The 25,732-nt window shown below is 40.3% G+C and overlaps 1 protein-coding gene and 1 long non-coding RNA gene across 2 annotated transcripts in view; one reads left to right on the top strand and one right to left on the bottom strand.

Annotated features, from left to right (window-relative positions):
* Positions 1-526: 526 nt before the first annotated feature.
* On the bottom strand, positions 527-23,554 carry LOC123362818. Its single transcript, XR_006576585.1, has 3 exons — positions 23,313-23,554; positions 9,746-9,814; positions 527-763 (listed from the first exon to the last, which is right to left on the bottom strand). It is a non-coding gene; the product is annotated as an uncharacterized LOC123362818 (long non-coding RNA).
* Positions 3,431-25,732, top strand: part of NKAIN3 (sodium/potassium transporting ATPase interacting 3) — a 316,215-nt gene continuing 293,913 nt past the window's right edge. The window contains exons 1-2 of the mRNA XM_045006165.1: positions 3,431-3,481; positions 4,817-4,906. Coding sequence (XP_044862100.1) covers positions 4,829-4,906 — 78 coding nt within the window. The 5' untranslated portion in view covers positions 3,431-3,481; positions 4,817-4,828. The remainder of the gene's footprint in view (positions 3,482-4,816; positions 4,907-25,732) is intronic.

The following is a 25,732-nucleotide window of genomic DNA, read 5'->3' as shown; positions in this document are numbered from 1 at the left end:
GTACGTGAACTTGGCTACAGTTTACAGCCAAGTAAACTGATATCAGACTTCCTACAATAGTTCTCTTGGTAGGAGAACCCTTATTCTACTGTTTTTTCTTTCCTTTCAAACAGACAATGTATTATCACCTAGATACATCCAGCATTTTAAAAGTTTCTGAAATATTTTGGCAGCAGGATGTGTTAAAATATTTTTGTTGAGTTTTTATCACAATCTTTGCTGTTCATCTTATAAAATATTAAATGACAAATGAAACTCACTCTGACAGATGAGTTAACATTATTTCCATTTCTGTTTCGAGTCAATTTAGATGAAAAATAAGCAGTCTATTCTTGTCAAAACTTCTATATCCCTTAGGATTTTGCAAGTAAATAAATATATGCTTCAAAACTACTATAAAAGAACACAAGGACATTGTATTTCCAGTAAATGATATGCAAGGCAAAACTTTGAGAACAGTTGTTTTCATCTGGTGTCCTTCTGTATCTCACATGGTACAAAAGGCATCATTGGAGCAATGGGCTGAACATGGGAATAGCTTCTAAGAATAGGGAGGCTGGCTTTGTGGTTAAGGCCTTGGCCTAGGACTCTGGATATCTGTGTTAAATTCCCAGACTTCCTGTGTGATGTAGGTCAAGTCACCTCGTTTCTCTGTTCCTGTTCTGTAAAATGTGGATTCTATTTCACAAGGATTTTATGACGATAACTTCATCGATGACTATGAGGTGTGCAGATACTACAGTGATGGGGGCTTTATAAGGACCTAGACAGAGAGAGAGAGATAAGTTTTTAGTCCCAGCAACTCCACTGGCTCACATTTGTGAGCTAACACAAGTCGCTTCACTTCTTCTCCATTTCCCATCTGTAAATGCCACCTCACAGGGGCTTTGCAAATGTTAACAACAAATGTTTTGAAAGCACTTTGTATAGTGGTTAGCAGTTACCATATTGGAAACACAGGGAAATACTATATCTCAGATGCCAATAGGTGCTAACAGTTGAATATTTAATGCTGATTTCTGTGCATAGGTAACAAATACTCCAGGTAAATTATGCACAACTTTAATACACACCCCTTTCTCTCATTTTATAGGCCAAAATGCTGTCTTTTTAGGGCTTTTTGGAAAGTGTTATACAGTGTTAAACCTCAGAGCTACTGTATGTAAAACCCTGAATGTAGTTATTAATAACAGCTCCCAGTAAGAAGAGTGTACTACACAATTCCTAGTAATAGACAAAAAATAATATAAACAGTATTTGGAATATAGGTGGTATATCTACTGGTGTTCCTGATACACCACTTTGTTGTTGTTACTGTTACATATATTTCAATGCAAGGTTTCATTATAATATGTATGCTTCTATACGTTAGTGCACACACATACACACATTCCCCTCTGATCTTTTTCTCAGAGATGATTTCTCAGTCTTTACAGTGTAGCTGTAATATTTTTTGTGTTTCACTTGAATTCTTCAAAGCTTAAGAAGACTGGTAGAAGCTCGGTTCTTTTACAAACCACTTCAAAGCCTTGTCAGCAAACAAAAGTCTGAGTATCCATGTAGCTAGCAGCATTTCAGTCCATGGGTTAGTCTCATCAGTTTCGGGTGAGATGGGAAATCGGTAGCCTGGTGAAGGTATTGGAGTGAGCATATAAAATACCCATCTGTTGTATTTCTATGAGGCTCTCGCTCTATAGGGTCCTGTGTCCCCATTACCTTTTCCCCATAAGTCCAGCTAAGTCAGCTAAGGTGCCACAAACCATTACCTCACTGAGATATACCCCTGTTCTCTCTTTAATTAAGAGGGGGGGAGGGATAACTCAGTGGTTTGAGTATTGGCCTGCTAAACCTAGGGTTGTGAGTTCAATCCTTGAGGGATCTGAGGCAAAATCAGTACTTGGTCCTGCTAGTGAAGGCAGGGTGCTGGACTCAATGACCTTTCAGGGTCCCTTCCAATTCTGTGAGATAGGTATATCTTCATATATATATATATATATAGTCCCAATTTAAAGCAGCTAGCTAGTAACTCAATGAAATGTCCATAGGCTTTGTAGCTTCTAAGAGTGACAAATGCTCACAGCTCTCCCACAACAGTGGACCACACATTATGCTAATGAAGAGCTTCCCTAGTAAATATAAATGGAATAACACTAACCTATATCCAAAATGGTACAGGTACTGGGTCCCAACCCTGACAGCAGACACATCTCTTAGTCCTGCTTCAATCAGTCACAGGACTGTCTTTTAACTCTTGTGCTTATTTCCTTACCCAACATCCAAACTCTGATTGGCTCAGCTCTAAGATGATCATTTGTGTGTGGCCCACCAGATTGCTTGCCCTTAATTGGAGTGTTCAGATACAACAACAGAGCATGCCTAGTAACCACATCATTCAGATATTTTTGGGCCCTTCTTGCCTTGTCCTTCCTCCCTGCACAGGTGCAGAGACACAGTGTGCAAACAAAAATCCATGTCCTCTCCATTGCTTCTCTCCCTTTTTTTGGGCTTAAATATCAAATGCTGTAGTATAATCTTTTAGCATGTGAATTACAAATGCAAATATAAGTGCTAGCTATTATTAATTATACTTTACATTTATTATGCCTTTTATTCAAGAATCACAATTAATTTTTATTAATAAAGTCCTTCAACATGATCTTAACTTATGGAAAATGATCCTTGATTGACCAAGACATCAGTACACTTACATATGTACTATTATATCTTTGTATTTTTTCCAATGTATACTTTATTATACACTTCTGAGATACAGACTAAAATATATAATCTATACATGAGTCAGATCATGTGGGTAGCAAGGATGGAAATGCAGATCTGCTCCATTAGAATGATTACTAGTCATGTTCTACTTCCTTCATATGTTTTGTGGCAAATTGCCAGGACTACTATGATGGGTCTCACGCTTTCTTTTCGGGGGGGGCGGGGAGAGAATCAGGACACCATTTCTTGCCCCTGAACTGGGATATTAACTGCCCCAGTAGTGTCCCAGAGGAGGAGAGTGGAGAGGGAGGGACCTAGGCCCACCCTCTACTCCAGGTCCCAGCCCAGGGGCCCTAGGGATAGTGGTAAACCACTTGAACTAGCGGTTCCTTCCCCAGGCTACTTCCCTCTCCTGCCCTTCAGCTTGTGGGGGCTTCCTGCCCTCCCCCAAGCCAGGTGTCTCTTTACCTAGGGTCTTGGTCTTCTTAGCCCCCTGCAGCACTTCTCCAAACTTTCCTCTGCTTCCCTCCAAACTGCTCTCTGCTCCAACTCCAATCCCCTCTGTTTCTACTCCTTCAAACTGTTCTCTGCTCCAACACCTTCCCCTGTCTGATTGAAGCAGGGGGTTTATATCAGGTGATTGGCTTCAGGTGCTCTAATTAATCTATAGCAAACTTTCTTCCCTCCAAAGGGAATAAGGCTCTGTTCTAACACTCTCCTGCTACCCTCTGGCCATGCTGTATCACAGTTTGTATATTAGGTATGTTTGTGCAGTTAGAATAGCAATAAGGTGCTGTGGGTTGTTTTTTTTTTGTTTACACAGAAGAGTGCCTTATTCAAGTGTTAAGGCCAGTTTAAAAAATCACTTTATAATCAAACTCATAACTGTAAACCTATCTGCTGGATTTCTACTGCCATTTGTTTATTTTTTTGAGGAGTATTACTTATTCAGGGTGAAAATAATTCAAACAGAGCGGACCTATATCACTAAGTCTCACTTAAGATATTAAAACAGAACTTAAGTACTACTTAGACCATTGCACAGATCTTCTGTATTGGAATTGATTTCAAACTCAGTTGAAACAGTAATGGGCGTCTGCAATGCAGACTTTTAGACAGGTGTCTGGGATGTTATCCTACTTCATATTTGGGCTCATCTGATTATACTGGCAATTTTGACATCTGCAATTTTTTCAGCATGTAACTTGGAAAAGTATAATAATTTTTTTTTAGACTGTGCTATCATGGCTGTGAAAAATGCTTATTTCACAGGACACGTACAATATATGGTAACAATTTTGTCATCAGGCTAACATTTCTTTCTAATAATGCCATAAAAGAATATGTGTCAATGTCAGAAAAACGGAAGGACTGGAGAAAACAAGCAAGCACGCTGCTACAGTCAGTTGGAATTATGGATTTTACAATACGCTTTGATATTTTGTCTTGTGATATTAATGATTCAGTCTCTTTTTTTCACTTGCTATTAAAAAGCTGAATATAAGGAAAAATTGATCTAGAGTAGAGAAGTCTATTTCCTTCAGACTTTACTGATGGAAAAAAGTCTATTAGTTTTCTGTTTTGAATGGAAGCATTTCTTACATGCTGTCTCATAGTTAGCAGAATTGGTTATGTTGCAGGAGCATTGTACTAAAATATTATAAAATGCCAGAGTTTAGTGGGCATCATTATGGTTATGCTCTATCATGCATAAATTTTGTAGGAAGCTTTATTAAATTTAACAGGAAAGTGTATCGTCAAGTTCATTAAAGTTGTAAGGGCCTTAAAATTATTCCCTTAAACAGCATAACTTTCTCTTAATACCATATGTGAAAAAATCAAATCCAAACCTTGACAGTCTTCTTCAGTTTTTTGTCTGCCTGTCCATGGTATCTAGGGACCTTACCTGAGTTTGTACTTTGACTCTGCTCTATAGTGTAGACAGCAGGGTTTACAAAGATGTTTCAACTTAACTATCAAGCAAAGGTTGAAGATTCAGAGGGAGGCAAATGAATGTAAAATGTTTTAAGGTCACAGAGTAGGAATGACCTTTAGATTCCTTCAACAAATAACTATTGTCCATTGTCCTTTACAGGTGCACCTGCAGATGTACAAAGCATGTCTAGTGTTTTTCAACAGCCAGTTAGAGCAACAATACAGAGACAACTCAATCACTGGCATAACAGTATGTTAATGGCATGTTTTGCTGATAGATAATGTTTGTTCTTAAGTTAAGACAAACACATTAAGACTTTCCATATCTTGGAACAGTTATATAATATTTACAGTTTACCCTTCTTAGGACCCAATCCAGACAGAATCTCTTCAACACTGGGGTTTAGCATTCAGAAAGGTCTACAAGATAACGATGTTGAGAAACTGAAATGAGATTGAGTTCAGTTTGAATCTTAATTAACTCAGAAAACCAATTTCCATGTAATGCCATTGGAAGTTGAAGCAAATCAGACATGCTGATAATAAAATAAACAAAGGGGACAAAAAACCCATAAAAATGTGGTTTAACACAGCTGTGGTTCATTCAACTTTCATTGTCAACATTAGAGGAGGGAAAGGATAGTGCCTGTGGTAGGCAATCTAATTTGACTTGTTAGGTTAAACTTTTGGGAGTAGCATTAATAATGATGGTTTATCTATTTCCAAAGATTGAGGCTATGAGGTCACTTCTCAAATTGTCTCCTTGCAGAGGGAAGTAATTTTTAAAATACTCATGGACTCTGAACAGATAAAGAGTAGAGACTGAGCAGTGGGGAATAGGAAAATGACATTTAAGAAAATAAGATTTCTGATCACAGATTCTTATAGGTTTTCCTTTTGAGCCTCTAATGCCCTATATAAAACTGCACTATAATATCCCAAGGTGGGAGAGGTTTTAGTAGGAGTTTGCCATAAGAAAATGAATTGTATATGATATACTTTAATTTGAGAGAAAAGCCAGTATGAACGCGTGGGGGCGATCCTTAGCCATGTGAACTTCAATGGAGTGATAACAATTTACGCCTGCTGTCCCACAGGACCTAATTCTTCTCTCATTTACACTGGTTTTACACATGCATAACGACTTTTGGATTCAAAGGCATTATTCTTGATTTACCCCTGGGTATGTCAGAGCAAAATCAGGTCACTTTCTCCTTGCCATGTTGGAACCAAATTTATTCTTAACATCACTGTCCTATAAGCACAAGAAGTCCGAGTCTTAGAATTCTGCTTCCACAAGGTTAAAAAATATAGGCTCTGCTTAAGGTAAGAAGTGAGTAGTGAATGACATTTTAGTGAGAGACAAATGAGCCAACAACAGCATACCTATACTTCTGGGCTCCATTCAGTTGCTCATTTTGAATGTCCCTAAGGCTTGTCCTATGCAAATCCCAAATCACCTGCTCTGGTTTAGTTGCGGTTGTTTTTCTGTGACTCAGATTTTTGCTTTTAGATCTTTGTTTCTAAGGCTGTACCTCCTGCTAGGTTATAAACTTAAGTAACTCACAGTACAAATTCTTAAATAATTTATACACAATCTTTTGGCACTCTTGTCTGTTTTAATTCAAGCTCATTCACATTTTATTATGTTTGCTTAAGGTCTGGATATTATACCTTTCAGACTTTGAGGTACAAAGATTGTGTTATTTCTCATGCAGGAGGGAAGAATGTCATAGTTAGAAAAATCTAAGCACTTAAAAATATGAAAATGACCAGTTCTTCTTCGAGTGCTGTCCCTAAGGGAACTCCACTTTAGCTGTTCATGCGCCTCTGCACTCATAATCAGAGATTTGTGGTAGCAGTGCCCGGTTGGGTTGCACATGCGTGGTCCCCATCTCTCACTATTTCAGGCGGTTAACTGACACTGTGCGACCAACTCCCCCCCGCCCCAGTTCCTTCTCTACCGCCTTTGGCTTCAAGTCAGAGCACTTAGGAGCACCTTGCTACTTAGTTCTTTCTAGCCTATTTACTACCATTATTTAGTTAGAATAGTTGGTTAGTTTTTCTTTGTCCCCATCACCTTGTTTAAAAAGAAATATATTATTTTTATTATTATTATTCTCCTCGTTAGAAGCTAGGTTTCAGTTTGCCCTTTAGAATAGTCAGCCTTTCTGAGGGGCAAAAGCTTTTCCTGACGGGAATGCCCAGTTCCCCGGGCTTTAAACATTGACTAACCTGCAGGATCTCCATACCAGTTTCGGACAGACACACTCAGTGTGTTCACTGTCTAAGCGAAACACATATAACACAGAAGTGTCCTCATTGCCACAAGTTAACTGCCTGAACAAGAAAGGCTAGAGACTTACAACTAAAACTCCTCATGGAGAAGTCTCTCAGACCAGCATCTAAGCCTGAAGCCCAGACCCCACCTGGACAAATCTCACCAATCATGGCCCCGTTTGGTTCAATTTTGAATTCTTATGGATTGATTTAAGGAATAACTCAGCCAAATGGCAGTGAATTGAAAAATGAACGTTCCCTGAAAGGGGTACAGTAACTCTGATTATTGATTCCTTCCCAGTATGTGGCCCAATGTGGGTCACTTAGGAAATGAGGCCAAAGTGAACAAATTATTAACCTTCAGGTTGAGCAGCTCTGTTGGTTTTATTTCCAAAGACACTAATTAACCCTTGTAGTGTTAGGCAATTGTAACAGTGTAAAACCACTCAAACCTATGGCATTTCTGCAGCATGCCAAAATAGGTCTCCAGGACTTACAGGTTGTTTTGCTTTCTTTTTTAAAGGCTTTCAGCATAACAACTGTGATATTTAAACTCTTTTATTCTAAAGAGCATTTCCTTCATTCTGTCTAAAGCTTAGCCTGCTCCATGCTTACTACCAAGCACATCTTGACATTTTGAAAATGAACACAGGTCCCTAGAGGACATGCAATGTACTCAGGTTTAACAGATGCTCGAGAGAGTGATGTATACAGTCATATTAAAAATGTATTAATTGCACATCAGGATTAACACTGACTGAAGGTTTGCTGAAAACAAAGCCCACACAATAGCAATCCATTACTTTGCACCTCTGCCTTCACGGAGAACCACTGCAGAAAAAAGGTGAATGAGCCCATATAATTTCTTCAATCAGCATAGGCTTCATAATTCCACCTGTGAGCTGTCAAGGAGTCAGACCGAGCTTTAATGGAGAGCTGTGTACTGAGAATTCTGCCACAAAGCCTCCTAATGAGTGTTGATTACATTAAAAATTGCTTGCTAGGGATGGCATACTTAAGTGTGAATTATAGCCATTGTAAAGTTAAAATTCTGAAAGGAACAAATATTGAGGAAAAATGAACAAAGACTTGGATAGTGAGGATAGTCACAAAATGTGCATTTAAATCTGCCAAGAGATTATTTGCAGTGACTGCAGCTTTCCTGGTTTTTAGGTCCCCATAAGCTCATTTCTCAATACCAGAAATACTGCCAAATAACACAAGACCAGATTCTGCTTTCACTGACATCAGTAACTTCATTGGCTTATACAGTGGAAGGGCGAGTGGGCCTAATTCATTTGGCCTAGTATCTCTGAAACAGAATGGTTTAGCTCTAGGGTTCAATCAAGTTGGACAACTCTTCCCAGCTCTCTGATTGGCTAAGCATATGAAAAAGAACTTTAATTAAAAAAAATTTCTGATTGGCCACCAGTAAAGGTAATTGGCCCAATCAAAACTTGTTTAATACATGTGGCAGTCTGTGAATAGACTGTACCTTTTCCTTTTTCTGTGTAAGCCTACAGACATATTACTTCCAAATGAGGTATCCCTTCTTGTTTTATAGTGATGAATTTGCCCAAGGGTTACTCACCTTATTCTTTGATTTGTGGTTTAAAAGACTCTTTATATGGCAGTCTGAATGGTTGGACTGAAACAGAATCCTTTCAGTACATATGCTGTCCTGTTCCTAAATTAACAGATTTATTTGGGCATAAGCTTCTTGGGTAAAAAACCCACTTCTTCAGATGCATTTGATTGCATTTGAAGAGTTCATTTTTTTATCCACGAAAGCTTATGCCCAAATAAATCCATTAGTCTTTAAGGTGCCACCGGACTCCTCGTTGTTTTTGTGCATACAGACTAACACAGCTACCTCTCTGATACTTAACATAAGAACATAAGAAACACTAGAAAAGCTGGACGAGCACAAGTCCATGGGGCTAGATGCACTGCAGCCGAGTGTGCTAAAGGAGTTGGTGGATGTGATTACAGAGCCATTGGCCTTTATATTTGAAAACTCATGGCAATTGGGGGAGGTCCCGGATGACTGGAAAAAGGCTAATGTAGATTGTGAGTCTTTGGATTTAGATACTTCCTTAGTAAATGCTCTTTGACATTTTACTGCATTTCAACTGAAATAACAGAGAAAAAGTAGTAGCAGTAGTAGTATAATTCAAAAATATGACTCTAAAGTCCACACAGTTGTACATCTCATACTGTTAAATATATTTATTTTAACAGCAGTTATTTATAATTCATGCCGTTCACCCATCTATGAATTCATCTATCATATACAACAGAGTGGGTGTCTGGAAGTAGTTGTTTCTCTTGGACTGTGTCACGTGGATTAATAGAAATACAGGACAAGATTGTTGGGCAGATTCATCCACAAGTTCAATTAATATGGAAATAAAACAAGTAGCTAGGAAGGAAAATGGAAACAATAGCCATCTATAGTGAGAACTTTTTTACAATACATATTTTCCTTTCTTGCTTAGCTCAAGTGATTGGCTAATAAGTGAAAAAAGATCAGAATATGGTAACTTTGTAAATGCTCTGCTTTATTGCTCCTGGGTCAAGTTTGTTACATTCTATAGTATGACACTTTCAAAAATCATCTCTGGGAGTATTTGTTATTTCCGTAAAGATGTTACAGAGCTAAGCTCATAGAGTAAATACACTGGACAAGACCAAGTGCCTAGGAATAATTTTTTTTTAAACTTAATATAGCAACTTTTGTTTCCATGGATAGTATGATGAAAGGGAGTCTTATAAAGAGGGACCCATGTGACATCATTATAACACTTACTGTGATTTAGACTACATCCCAGTGTATGTCCTATATTCAAACATGTCAGCTCTTGAAAGCAGGTGTGATCTGCGTAGGGATGAGGGGACAACAGAAAAAATAACAGAGAAAAATGCAATGTGGTTATTTTAAAATTAACATAAAAAATTGAACATAAATATTTAAGATGTAATGCTAGAATTTTTAAAAACACATTTAGAATTATGTTAACTGAGAAAAGATAGATTAGCCTTCAAATATTCTTATAGATGCTATTGTCTTATATAAACAAATGTAAGTCAAATATTATATTACCCATTCCAGAAACCACTTAAAAGTTTATTCCAGATGTCAGCCTTAACATATAGACCAGGGGTCGGCAACCGGTGGCTCGCGGCTAAGCACCCTGGCAGGCCGGCCCGGTTTGTTTATCTGCTGCGTCGGCAAGTTCGGCCGATCGCGGCTCCCACTGGCCGTGGTTCGCGGTCCCAGGGCAATGCGGGAGGCAGGAAGCGGCGCGAGCCTAGGGAAGTTCTGGCCGCGGCTTCCTGGGCCAAATGAAACAGGTTTTCTTCAACTCAAAATGGATTTTTGTGCCATTTTAAAGGGGCTAGATTCACAAACTAGTATTCACAAAATAGTAAAGTATTATAAGTTCCCTCCTTATAATACTTTAACTTCTTATGTCTGGCCTAACATCCTTTTGGCCAAGATGAACTTTACTTTGTAACATGAGGTTAATTTTAGTGGCTTAGTCACTCAATAAAACATCTTTGGGGACAAGTTACAGGTCAGCTTATAGCAATTGCCCTTTATTCTCAGAATATTGTAGGGTCTGAAAAGTCAGAAGAACTTCACAGCTAGGTCAATATTTCCTTAACAAAGTAAATTAATGGACCATATCGCATAGAGTCTTCTGTAATATTACCTGGCTTCTCTTTTGTACCCAGAGCAGTTAGTGCTGAATCCTACATTAATTACACAAAACACAACCTTCTCCTTCTCAAGAGGGCTACACATTATCATTATAGACTTCTACAAAATTCTTAAATTACATATATTGCTAATTCCAGGTTCTGGATTCACTTCTCCTTCTGTGGGGGTAAACCATCATACCACGCCAAAGGTGAGCCAGTGACTATCTTGTACAATCTGGTACTAATGAATTTGCATATGGAAGTTAAATAAAGTTAGCAGGTAACTAGGGAATTGTGCTTTTAAAAAAGATGATTTCTAGGCATTAATGTAGACCCATTAATTCTTGACTAGTCTAATTTATAACTGGCAATCTTACATCCCCAGAAGTATAAGATTTAGACTAGGTTCAGTGATGCAACATTGATCTACAGGAATAGTGGACATTTAAGGGTGGATTTTCCGTTCCATAGACAATTTCTTGTGCCTGACGTCTCAAAAAGTTTTTTGCTGTTTGCTAACATGTGGAATTGGTGCTAGGGTACAGAAATTTTAATTCCTAAGTCAGTGGTTCAAATCCAGGTCAAGTGTTTAGTGAATTAAAATGTTGGCAATATGACATCTGTATGGTGACATTTATGAAATGAGACAGCAATTTTAATTCATTTCCCTGAGGCTAGATAGCCCTATCACAAAATCCATCATAATAATTAGTGCCTTTGTTGACAATTCTGGGACAAAGTCAAGTTAATGAATTATTTCAGCTAATAAGTGTCTTCCTACTTCCTGACAGGTGTGCACTGCAGCTGATTGTGCTGCTACCAGTTATATTGGTAAACAGAGGACTTTTAATGTAAGTCCCAACATTCAATGTATAATTAATTTCCAATGGAAAAAGAGGAAAAAAAGTTTGTACTACTATTTTCATTAGCGTAGATCTAATCTAATCTACCTGGATTTCATTAAAGCATTTGATACAATTCCACATAGGAAATTATTAGTTATATTGGAGAAGATGGATATTAATGCAAGAATTGAAAGGTGGGTACGGAACTGGTTAAAGGGGAGACTACAACAGTTCATGCTAAAAGGTGAACTGTCAGGCTGGAGGGTGGTTACTAGTGGAGTTCCTCAAGGATCAGTCTTAGGACCAATCTTATTTAACATTTTCATGAATTACCTTGGTACAAAAAGTGGGAGTGTGTTAATAAAATTTGCTGAGGACACAATGTTGGGAGGTATTGCCAATATGGAGGAGGATCGGAATATCATACAAAATATTTTGATATCCTTGACTACTGGAGTAATAGAAATGGAATGAAATAGTGCAAAGTGCAAGGTTATGCACTTAGGGACTAACAAGAAGAGTTTTTCCTATAAGCTGGGGACATATCATTTGGAAGTGACAGAAGAAAAGAAAGACATAGGTGCATTGGTCAATCTCAGGATGATTATAAGCTGCAATACCATGAAAAAAGGTGAGGTATTTCCAGAAGAGATAGGAGAATGTTATTACCATTGTACAAGGCCCTGGTGAGACCTCATCTTGAATATTGTGTGCAGTTCTTGTCTCCCATGTTTAAGAAAAATCAATTCAGCCTGGAACATGTGCAGAGAAGGGCTACTAGGATGATCAAAGGAATGAAGAGCCAACCTTGTGAGAGAAGATTTAAGGAGCTTGGCTTGTTCAGCCCAACAGAACAAATGATGAGGGGAGATATGATTGCTTTCTAGAAAAACATCAGAGGGATAAACACTGGGGAGGAAGAGATGTCATTTAAGGGACAAATGGATATAAACTGCCCATCAATAAGTTTAGGTTTGAAATTAGATGAAGGTTTCTAACCATCAGAGGAGTGAAGTTTGAATCAGCCTTCCAAGCGGAGTAGTGAGGGCAAAAGTTGTTATTTGTTGTAAAACTGAGCCTGATAAGTTTATGGAGAGGAGGATATGATGAGATTGTCTACAATGGCGTATTGCCCATCTGTGTCTGCTATTAGCAAATATCGCTAATGGTTGGATGTGGTACACTGGAGGGGGAGGACTCCGAGTTAGTAATAGAGAATTCTTTCCCAGGTGTCTGGCTGGTGAGTCTCACCCACATGCTCAGGATCTAATTGATTGCCATATTTGGTGTCGGGAAGGAATTTTCCCCCAGGTCAGACTGGCAGAGACCCTGCGTTTGTTTGTTTGTTTGCCTTCCTGTGCAGCTTGGGGCACTTGAACTAGAGGAAATGGTGGATTCTCTGTAACTTGAAGTCTTTAAATCAAGATTTGAAGATTTCAGTAACTGAGCCAGAGTTTATTGTCCTATTGTAGGTGTGGGTAGAAGAGATTTTGTGGCCTGCAATGTGCAGGAGGTCAGACTAGATGATCATGATGGTCATTTCTGGCCCTAAAGTGTGTGTGAGCCTATGAGTAGGACTTAGAGGATCATCAGGAGTCAAGGTCCTCATATGCTATGCACTTAAGACAAATGTAATTAAAAAAAAATCCCTGCCCCAAAGAACATGCAATATTAATTCTGACAGTAATGTATAATTGAAGAAATTAAAGGCACAGAGTGAAAGCTGACAGAGCAGATGGGTGTTCTGTCCACTTTTTATGGACACTGAGGGTACGTCTATACTACGGGATTATTCCGAATTTACATAAACTGGTTTAGCAAAACAGATTGTATAAAATTGAGTGTGTGCGGCCACACTAAACACATTAAATCAGTGGTGTGCATCCACGGTCCGAGGCTAGCGTTGATTTCTGGAGCGTTGCACTGTGGGTAGCTATTCCGTAGCTATCCCATAGTTCCCGCAGCCTCCCCCGCCCCTTGGAATTTCCGGGTTGAGATCCCAGTGCCTGATGGGGCAAAAATCATTGTCGCGGGTGGTTCTGGGTAAATGTCGTCAGTCACTCCTTCCTCTGGGAAAGCAACGGCAGACAAGCATTTCGTGCCTTTTTTCCCTGGATTGCCCTGGCAGATGCCATAGCATGGCAATCATGGAGCCTGTTTTGCCTTTTGTGACTGTCACCGTATGTGTACTAGATGCCGCTCACAGAGGCGATTCAGCAGCGCTACACAGCAGCATGCTTTTGCTTTTGCATGACAGCAGAGATGGTTACCAGCCATACTGTACCATCTACCATACCATAAATTGGTAATAAGATGATCATGGTTACCAGTCCTTTTGCACTGCACCATTTGCTGCTGTCATAAGTGCCCCTGGCTGAGATCAACTAGGGGGGGCAAAAGCCAAAATTGGGAATGACTCCCTGAGTCAATCCCTCCTTTTTAGTATCTAAAAATAGAATCAGTCCTGCCTAGAATATGGGCAAGTGTACTAGAGAACCACTGTATCATAGAACCAGAGAGCACAGCTGCTCTGTGTCAGATCCCGCAGAAATTATGAGCTGTATGCTATTCACAGGGGGTGCTCCTGCAACAATCCCACCTGTTGATTCCGTTCTTCCCCCAGTCTTCCTGGGCTACCGTAGCATTGTCCCCCCACTTGTGTGATGAAGTAATAAAGTATGCAGGAATAAGACACAGTGACTTGTTAGTGAGAAATGAGTGGAAGGCAGCCTCCAGCTGCTATGATAGTCCAGACAGGACATTAAGCAGTGTGGAGGAGAGGAGCCCAGAATCCCGCTGCTAGTCCAGGGGCAATTGAATCTTTTCTTTACACATGAAGGGTGGGGGCTGATGGAGCTCAGCCCCCTGTTGCTATGATGAGGACGGTTACCAGCCATACTGCACCATCTACCAGGAAAAATTAGGGCCAGGCGCCCTTGATCGACCTCACGGATGCTAGTCAGCATGGTTACCAGTCCTTTTGCACTGCCCCATGTGCCAATAGGCTGATGATGACAATGGATATCAGTCTTATTGCACCATCAGCCACCCATGGCAGGGGGGGGAGCAAGGATGTTGGTGTTGAGTGCTGCAGCATCATGTCTATCTGCAGCATTCAGTAAAGATAGGGTGACATGTAAAAGAGTCAAGAGAGGATTGTTTTCCCTTTCACTTCTGGGGGTGGGTGGGGGGGTGCGTAAATTGCCGAGCTATGCCCTGACCCACCGCGGACATTGTGTTTGACCCTAGAAGCATTTGGAGCTCAGCCAAGAATGCAAATGCTTTTCGGAGACTGCAAGAACTGTGGGATAGCTTGAGTCCTCCAGTCCATGAGCGTCCATTTGATTCTTTGGCTTTCCGTTACGCTTGTCACGCAGCAGTGCGCTGAGTCCCTGCTATGGCGTCTGTCTGGAGATTTTTTAAAAATGATTTTGAATTTCGTCTTCTGTAACGGAGCGCTGATAGAACAGATTTGCCTGCCCTTACTGCGATCACATCCGCATGGTCCATGCTGGAGCTCTTTTTTTATTTTGATTTCGGACTGCATCACCACCTGTGCTGATCGGAGCTCCACGCTGGGCAAACAGGAAATATTCAAAAGTTCGTGGGGCTTTTCCTGTCTACCTGGCCACTGCATCCGAGTTCAGATTGCTGTCCAGAGCGGTCAGTGGTGCACTGTGGGATACCACCCGGAGGCCAATACCGTCGATCTGTGGCCACACTAACCCTAATCCGATATGGTAATACCGATACTAGCGCTACTCCTCTCGTTAGGGAGGAGTACAGAAACCGGTTTAAAGAGCCCTTTATATCGATATAAAGGGCCTCTTAGGCCTTAGTGTGGACGGGTGTGGCGTTAAATCGGTTTTACGCTCCTTAAACCGGTTTAAACACGTAGTGTAGACCAGGCCTGAGATTGACGTTGTTCCAAGATCACAGGTATCAATGAACATGGTGATCTCCAATACCTAGTTTTTATGTGAACTTTTACAATGTTTATTTTTGCAAGATTATTCTGTTGTTTTCAAGATAGACTAGAGATAGAATTGCAAGGTTTATTTAAGCCAAAATGAATGTAAATCTATCCCATATGATACAACAAATAGTGGTCTCAGCCCAAGTTTCATATTAAAAATTTTAGGCTCCATTTTTATTCCAGTTATATTGATCTAAATCCAAAGGGATTCCAAGAGTCACTGAAGTGTAACTAATTTCACAATTAAATACTTTATAATATGATCAGTGTTATTAATATTATTAAAGTCCTAATCGAGTGTGTAAAATTTTAGCAAAACAATCTATTCACTGGGAGAAGATAAGCAGAAATATTACATTTTTCAAAAAAGGGGAAAACAAATGGCATAATAATTTTATGTATTTAACACTGAAGCAATTATTGATTTTACAGTGAGAATAAGCTCAATAGTGTTTTCTGGTCAGAATACAATTATATGAGAATTCAACTTTAAAATGATCAAAGAGTTATGTGTGGTGTTTGTATAACTTTTTTTGTTACCGTGAAGATTTATACAGCTCTTCCCTGGATAATGTGGAATGAGAAATTAATGCTGTCTGCATGTTACCTGAACAATAAGAAACCAATGCAACAATACAAATCTCTGGCTTGTGATCCTTGATTACATACATTTCAAAGGGGCATTTATAAAGGCTGCAGTTATTACCAATGATTTTCATGTTACCAATGAGTTTATTTACTTTTCTTGCTAACGGCAGTTATTGGGTTGCATCAACCACTAAAGAGAAGGAAGGTTCCTCTGAAACACCAGAAAGGGGGTTGTTTGAGAAAAAGTCTTTGGACTGGGTGTGGGGAGAGAATACTAAACACTGCAACATGAGATGAAAGCCATGAGCATGAAGCTGGGCCCACTGAAGCCAGTGGAAGCTTTGCTATTGATTCTGATGGGCAGAGGCTCACTCTCCACAGGAATAAGGCTTTCATAGCTGGTGACTCAGTTCTGTGCTGTGGATGTGGAGTAGGTCAGCCATGGTTTAAGAGTTGAGTGGTTTGGAATATTGCTTGTGCTGCTACTGCATGTAACACATCAGGCCAAATCCGCAGACGTCACTCATGCAAAACTTTCTGGTAGCCAGTAGTTTCCCCTGAGTAAAGACTTTTGGATTTTTCACTTTTTAACGTACACTGCTTTCATTATAATGCTTTCTTTATTAGGATTCCATTGTATTAATACCATTACAGAAATAGTATTACTAGGATTTCCATTGTTCAATAATTGTCCCCTTATGATTTATACAGGTTCAGTTAATACCTGCTTGAACAGAAAATATTCAAACCATTCCAATAATCTTGTATTTGAACACTGTCAGATAGACTGAAAATTAGCTGAAGACCTACTAACAACAGGTAATGTTAAACAGCGGAGTATAGAGTTACAAGGAGCTGTCTAGTTTTGCTGCAGACTCTGTTATGTCTCCACTTAGTTAATATTTTCATTAATGGTCTAGGGAGAAAAGAGATGGAGCATACTAATGAAATTAACAGATAATTAGTTAAGTTGGGAGGAAATGTAAACAGCAATTAAGATAGAAAATTAACACAGAGGGAGCTAGAAATGTTATGAATATTGGTGACTGACAAAGTAAGATTCAGATTAGAAAAATACAAAACTATACACACTGGGATAGGGAAATTAATAGTTTTGATTCCAAATTGTCTGGGACAACATGTAATTCTATGAGCAAGTTAGTGATAGAAAGGTAAGGGAAGTGTCATTTGATTAGTGGTTATCTACAGAATCATAATTTCAATGATGCTACCCTCTGTATTGTGGCAGTAGGGGACTCACTGCCTTCCACACCCATCTCCAAATCCTCCAGTCATTGGGAATTTTGATTGGGTTGCATCGAGTATCATTCAAAAGCCCTTTCTCCCATGAAAACAATGGTACCAAAATGTAACAAACCTAGAACAATTATGCAGATATGTATTCAAGGAAATATTCAAATATCAGTTTTTTGAATTATACTTTAAGAAAGGCAGGTCAAACATGTAACCCTCACAAAGTTAAATTGTGGCCCTTGACTGACGGCACTGGGTGATCAGTTAATGCTCAGAACAAGATACCTGATTAATTTTTTTAATGTTACAGACTACTATAAATCAAGTTGATTTGCCATCATTGGCAAAAGAAAGAAGCAGTTCAATGGTATTGATCATCCGCTTTGTTTACTGTGCCAGAAGAGTTATGAGGCACTGGTTAAGATGCCAGCATCCAGCCAGAAATTGCTGGAATCCATCCACAAATGGTATGCATATAGTTACATAACATAATTAATTACAATCTCAAAGTAATTTATTACAAAAACCTTGTTTTTACTTTGGTCTTGATCGTTTTTAGGCATCAATGGGGAGACTAAGAGTACCGACTAGTAGCTGAATCTTTGGAGGATACTCTGGAGGACTTGGTTAAACACAATGCTCTGTGTCATCTTACATGCTAGAAGAAGTGCACCCATAAACTGAATTTAGCAAGGCTGGAAATGAAGTACATTGAACATTATCAAGAAGTTGAATGGGCCAGGAAAAGTGCCAGCTGTGGGAGACTTGACTTATACTGGGCCCCATGGCATGCATTTTGAGAAGAACACCTGCTTCTTCTGTGGTAAGCTGGAAGCCTGAAGGTATCCATTAAGCACAGTTTCAATACATGAAACTGGTGAGAAACTATGAAGCAGTCACTCTTATTAAGAACATTGCATCGAAAATAAAGTGGGTACATTGACCCAAAAGACCCACAGGTATAGGCCATTGCATACCACATCGAGTCCCACTCTAAGAATGTGATGCATCAAAAGGTAAAAGCAACAGAAACAATTACTGATTTTACTACTGCAAACTGTGCAACTCATCTGGAGTTCATAAATTGCCTTGCAGAGGCTCTAATGATTGGGAAAGTGGTGGTGATGGCTGATGCAGAGGATAAGTACAGGAAAATATGTGCTTTGAAAGGGATTGAAGAGGAACAAATGCTTAGCAGAAAGGCTCTTAAAACATTTATTGAAGATTAACTGTGGGATAGGGACATAATTTGTATCAGTCCTATCCACAGAAATGAATCTCAGCACATATCCTTAAAAGCTGCAAAAGACATGGTGCTATAAAAACCAGAAGAAAGTGCTGATATCAACAATAAATTGTAGACACTGTGTGCAGCTACTAAATTTTTATGGAAAAGGATTTGTTCCCAGAACACATGGGAGTTTCAGGCATATATAGCTAATGCCAAACCTGAAAAAATGACTCCATGTGATCTGTTCTACTTCTTTAAGAGGTGTATCTGTGGTCACAGTGACTTCAGCAGCAGCAAATCTAACAGTAAGCAAGTGGCGCACCAGGCTGCCATTTTATTGCAAAGCCTCATGTACAAGTGCTTGAGTGAAGGGTAGGTTTCCAACACCTACACGACAACTGTGTGACATATGTATGATCTATCACTACCGGTGGCTGTTGGTTTAACAATTCATTCCAAAATCCATAGCAAATTCCTCATGTAGCATATGCACATCAGCCACTCCTCCACTGACTACAACAAAATACTCTACTTGGAAACTGAAATTGCTAATGAGGTTCTTCACTGCATGGAACTGAAAGAAGAGTTTTATCTTCCCCCACACCTAATCAAAGGTAGGTTTATATTTTGTGCTCTTAATAACTTAGATTTCCTTGAAGACACAGCATGCTACAGTTATGGTCTGCTATCAGAAGCATATTAATGAGGACCAGTCCCAGTCTCAAATGCAGTCTGGACCAGCAAAGAACCATTCCTTGAAGGAGCTTTCTGACTCCCTTACTTTCCTACCAATGGCCAGAAATTCTGAAGCCAAGAAGTCCAGTTTTCCATGAAGCACCAGTTAAATTCACTATAGTAGAGCTTTCTACATTCACTAATCTTGACCTTACTTGGTTATGGTGGGATACACTCCAGAGGCAAAAATCCATGAGTATGGCTTCAGATGAAGAACAAGAAGACATATCCTCAAGTGATCTGGACCCCCCCAGGACATGCCATACCACATGATTTCAGAGTAAATGTACATTCCAACATGGTCAGCCTTTAACTTGGCACTACATGAAGTACCAGACTGAATGACCCCTGTATGCATACTGCCAGTCATACCTGCTAGCCCCACTGATAACTCAGTTCTCTCAGAAAAATTAATATCAATAAGGGGTGCATTTATACCTGCTATAAAGATGACAAATTATCGAGCAGTGGGATGGCTCTGTGAGTGCATCCAAAACTACCCTCATCTACCAAGAATCAATGGATCTGGGAGGAAGGACTGATCACACCAGTTATGTGTGAAATACCATGCGCTTCTGAATCAGTCCTTCAGATAATCAAATGCTTGTGTGCAAATTCCAGAAGCTCACCACCCTACAAATGTTTGGCCAGCAGCCTGCCTTGTTTGGAAATATGCAAGTGCAGAGCAAATGAGGACCAGTGTGACAATGTGTCTAGCAGTAGAACCCTAGATGGAGTTGACGCTGATGATGACTTTGATGAATAAATGTTTTCAGTCCTACATGTCAAGGAAAACTTTTCTAGGATTACCAAAGATCAATGTCTTTTATGTGAGCAATACATCTCCAGGTTAACGTATAATGTTTAAAAATGTTGATTTTTATACATTTTCTTTACTGGGGCACATACCTGCAGGGCCGGCTCTAACTTTTTTGCCTCCCCAAGCAAAAAAAAGAGCGCTGCCCTGCCGTAAGACACCCCCTTCATGAGCGCCATGCTGCCGAACCCCCCCCAGCGCCACGCTGTGGAAACCCCCTCCCCCCTGAGCGCCATGCCACACTGCCAAAGCCCCCACTCCCTTGAGTGCTGCACCGCCCAAGGCCCCGCCCACCCGAAGCCCCAGCCCCCCCGAGCATCACGCCGCCTGAAGCCCCCGCCCCCCCGAGTGCCACGCCGCCCAAGCCCCCGCCCCTGCCAAGCACCATGCCACCCAAGCCGCCGCACCACCGAAACATCCCTCCCCCCCCGAGCGCTGCCTGGCCGAAACAAAAACAAACAAACAAACAAAACCCTCCAGCGCCACCTCACTGAACCAAAAAAAACAACAACAAAAAAACCGAGCACTGCCCCTCCCCAAGGTGCCGCCCCAAGCATGTGCTTGGTCTTCTGGTGCCTGGAGCCAGCCCTGCATACCTGATTTGCATTCACATCTGGTTATCTATGTAGTTAAATTGAGTATGTGCAATTTTATGGGTGCAACTGAGTGGACCTATTTTAAATAGGTTTATTACTATACAGCCCAAAGTAGCAGAGCCATATTTTACGGTTAAGGAATGGTCTTGTGGCTAAACTAGACAACTAGGTGTCAGGAGCATTATATTCTATTCCTGGCTCTGCCACAGACATTTTGGTATGATCTAAGATAAAATGCTTACTCTGGTGAATGCTATTTGCCTACCCCCTAGAGATGTTGTGAGAATAAATTCATTAATGTTTAAGTGCTCTGAGATCCTTGGATGGAAAGTGCATTTAAGAGCAAAGTATCAAATTCTAACCCATAGAAAAACAGAGGTTTATATTGAACATAGGCTGGAAAATGTTTTGAACTGAAATTTTTATTTTGTTTCTTGAAAAATGACATTTCAAAATTTTGAATTTTTGAGATCATAAATTTAGTTCCACCCCCTTTTCCCCTTTTTCCACTGGGAGCAATAAAATAATCATTGTCAAGATTCCCCCTGCCACACACACACTTTCTTCTCTCTTTTTCCATTCTGTAACTTTTCAAAACCAAATCAAAGTAAAAAATTCAATTCAAATCCGAATGAAATAAAATTTTAATTATATTTTGTTTTGAAATTTTCTGGTGAAAACTTAAAAATTCTAACAAAAAAAATTGTGAGTGAATATTTCTTATGGGGATAAAAGAGCTTTTTTGACCAGCTCTAAGTCATAGCACAATGGGGCCATGATCCTGATTTGGGCCTATCAACACTGCCAGAACACAAATCTTCTTCATATAGCTGATGTAAATGTAGAGCAACAACTATAAGTTTACTTTTAGATGGTTAAGCCAGATAATTGTGTCTGGAGTAGCAAAGTGTGTTGCTGTGATGCCTCCTTTGTATTTGTGAATCGGGCATTTAGTTGTTATATGTTCCCTGATCTGTTCTGGGTGACCATAGTTGCACACCAGAGAGTCTTTAATTTTCCATTTGTGCAGCAAGTATCTGCATCTGCCATGGTTTGTGTGGTTGTGGTTTGGGTTGTCCATGAGCTTCGTGGGAGATCAAAGCCAGGGATCTTCTGTGCCAGGTCTTGCATGAGGTGTCTATTTGTGGTTTCTTGTGAACTCCATTTGGCTTTCCAAGCTTCATCAGGGTTGAAGCTGCATTGTTCAAAGTTAAATGCCTGGGTCCAAAAGGGCTTACGCAACTTCAAGCGGTGGTGAGGGATATTGTTAAGGTCTTGGTGAATGGGAAGACATTCATGTTCCATCCATTCACCACGATGCTGCAACCCTTTGGGAATTCTGGAGGATCATGGAAAATAAATGTCTCCTCATCCACCAAGACCTTAACACAAATAATAAATAAGTTGAGGTGAAAGAAGAATACCTCTTGGCCTGGTGCATTGGTACAAAGTAGCTGGGCAGCTATCCTTCTGCCATGGCTACTACCACAACCCATGTTCAGCACCTAACAGGATGGAGCCCTAAATGATCAAATCTTTGAAGCTACCAAATCAGTTCTGCAGGGATGCAAAAAAATGAGTGGGTGTGAGAAAATCAACTTGTCCACACACATCAGAGGACTTGCTTGTGCATTTTTTCACATGCCCATTTGAAATTGTAGGCCAGTTCTCAAGTGATAACTGTGTTTTGATCTTATTTTTTTGCAAGCCTGTCCAATATCTGAGAGTTTACTCTGTGTGGCAGCTTTTACAATCTTGGATGATATCTGAGGGGTATCTGTGTGGCACCTGTCAGAAGCTGCAAACTGACTGTGTGGAACCTTTTTTACAGTATGTCAGTTCTAGTACCATGTGATATCTGCAAATGGGCTGTGCCATATAGTATCTCTCACTGACCTAGAAAAGATGCTGCACAAAAATCAGTTATTTAAAGCTATTTGAATATGTAGCGGTGTACTTTGCAATCCTATCTCACTTTTAGGTAGGCAACTCCATGCTCTGGATGTCCCTAAGCCTCTGACTCTGAGATGCTGACACTGGAGAACTGGGACAGGATCTCTCAATAATTACCATTCTGTTCATTTCCTCTAAAGCACCTGGAATTGGCCAAAGTTGGAAGACAGGATACTGGGCTAGCTAGACCATAGGGCTGACCCAGTAGGGCTGCTGTTATGCTCTTATCAGCTTGGCAGAACTTGATTTTTATTTTATAATTTTGACTGATAATGTTGATGTTTGATCTTAAGCATTTTTTAAATTTTTATCAATTTAATTTTTCACAGTTGTGGAAAGTAATGGTGGCGGGGGCTCAGACAATTATTTAATGAAAGTAGACACTGAGGTATAAAAAGGTAAAGCTCTATAAGCCATTAAAACACAAACTGTTAACATCACTAACAGGATCAGCACCTGCCTCTTGTGAACCCCGTCCTCCCTCAGTCAAGTGTGAGCCTGCTGTTTCTTAGTTTTTGGAACAAGGTGATATACCCGCCTCTCATGAGCACCCTCCTACCCCAGCCAATGGTTTCTTCAGCAGGGCTTCAGTGACTCAGCCCTCCGATCAAATCACACACACTGTCTCTAGGTGGAACAGAATGAACGAACCCCTTCTGAGGTATACAGTCTTTACCTTGTGCCAAGGCTTCCTTCTTGGAGACGCTGTCCTCTATAACAGTCCAACAGGGCCCATCGCAGTACCCTCCATTGGTGTATCTTTTTCGGCAACTCCCTCCAGGCTCAGTCTTTAACCAGACTGACAGGGCCCATTGCAGTACTCTCCCTTGGTCTGGCTAGGTTCTGGGCTCAGTCCCTGCTCGATCCCTGAAGTCACCTAAGAGCTCCTTCTTTGCTCTCCCTCCTCCCCCCAGTCTTCAGCAGCCCTCCCAGGGCTCAACCCTGCCTGCACTGAACTGTCCATGGTCCTGCTGCTCTTCCTCCCAGCAAGAAACCTGGTCCTCTCTCTTCCAGCTTCAGGCAGCAACTGACTACTCTGTCTCTGCTGCTTCTTTTTATATGGCCCTCCTGGCTCCTGATTCACCACTCCAGAAGCCTCTCTGATTGGCTGCTTCCCCTACAGCCACTCTAGGCCACCTGGAGGACTTCTCCTCTACTCTTTTCTGGAGCGGAGTCAGGCAGGGCCAGCAGGGAGCCTCCGGACCTAGTCCACCCTGTCACAATCACACATCAAAGTATGCAAAAGCCTGGCCTGGAGTGTCAGCTGCTGGATCTGGAGCCCAAACTGTACTTTGTTCAGCATTACGAACATTTCAGAATTACAGACAACCTCCATTCCCGAGGTATTGGTAACTCTGAGGTTCTACTGTATGTGTACTTTGAGTTGGCAGCTGAACTTAGAAATGAACAAAAGAGCTTCTGGAGAAGATCTGAGATGAATAGGGAGAACACTGCTGGATAAATGGAGAGTTCTACTGCATAACACCATCTATCTTCTCTATATACTGCACGCTAAAAGGCAGCAACACAGCTAATTGGAGTGTGGCTGGCAATATGAAGGTAAAGGCAGATAATAGCTAGATCCATGGATGGTAAGGAGCGGAATAGATAAAGTTTGTAGTAACACCATAGGCACACTGCTAAATCGATAGAGGTTGCCACAGAGGTCACTATAGGGAGAGAAGCCAGATGGTGGAGAGTTGTGCGGGGGGAGAAGTAGCAAAATAATTCATCATAACATAAATTATGTAGAAATTAAAATATGCGGGACCATGTTAACCATTTGTATACATTTGTGATTAAAATGCATAAAAGTGGCAAATATGTAGTGTATGATAATCGTATGTACTTCTTGATTTATCAAAGTGTCTTTATAAAGTGGCATTTCCTTATTCCTAAATATTTGGTTTTATGGTGCTGATTATGCATTAATTCATCATCTGTGATCAGATTTAGACTGGTAGCAAAAATACCCTGAGGCTTGATAGACACTATTTCATATCTCAAGCAATATCACACCATTTTCCAAATTAGGTCAACAAGTGAAACAGCCAAGGGATTGACTTCACTGTCCATCTTCCTCTCAAAGCAGAGCATCAGTTTTGTTAAAGAATGCTAATATACTTATCATTAGCTCAGTTCTGCAGGATGCTGAGCATAGAATGCCATTTGCTTCTATTGACAACTTTCTAGGAAGCACTCAGTACCTTGCAGCACTGAATCCTCCATATACAGCTCAATAAATTCTTTATCAGGCACTTTGGAAGTCAATGAGAGTTTTGTCATTGGTTTCAACAAGTGCAGGATCAGACCTTAATAACACATGCAAAAGAGAAGGATGTATGCTGGGGCATTGTTTTTCTATCTTGCTGAACCTCTTTCTCTAGCTATGTGCTTCTGTATTTGTCCAAGGATACCCTCTGCCTCAGAATTCCCATTATTTTTAACAGGTTACCAGGCTGTTCTTATACATTCATATGAGATATAAATGCTCTTTTAGCTTCTCTCTCTCTCCCTAAGTCCCTCCCTCACATTCCCTATTTGGGAGAATGAGGAGCTGTTCATAGGTGATTAAGTTTACTTCTTTGCTCTATGAGTATACTGTGCTAGAATACAGAGTAGCACCTTTATAGCCAGATTTTGTAAAATCCTTCTTATTACAGTCAGTATAAGAATGCTCTTTACAACCCTTATATCTAAAGTTCCAAAGTAATAGGATTAAAATGTCAGCACATTGACACTAATCTGTGTATTAACATGGTACCTTGCTCTTGCCAGTTATGTAATAAGACTATAACTCGCATTTCTTGGAATTTAGTTCTCATTCCCACCCTCCCCGTGTTTTCCACAGAAAGTCTTCTGCAGAAAGCATTATAAAGTGTGGTTCTCAACAGTAAATTATTCGTAAGATAGACACCGTTGGTGAATTACTTCTGATAACACTGGGTCAAAATAATTTGTTGAGCTGTTGTTCAATCTCATCCTTTTGTACTCGGCAAAAAAAAAAGAGGTTTAAAAAAGAACAGTTGCCCTAGTTTTTGTTGATAGTGGCTGGCAGGACAGCTCATGGGATGCTGTGTGTGTGTCAAAGCTGCA

The sequence above is a fragment of the Mauremys mutica genome, chromosome 2 (assembly GCF_020497125.1).
Source record: "Mauremys mutica isolate MM-2020 ecotype Southern chromosome 2, ASM2049712v1, whole genome shotgun sequence".
In the NCBI taxonomy this organism is placed as follows: Eukaryota; Metazoa; Chordata; order Testudines; family Geoemydidae; genus Mauremys; species Mauremys mutica.
This window is presented reverse-complemented; position numbering and strand designations above follow the sequence as displayed.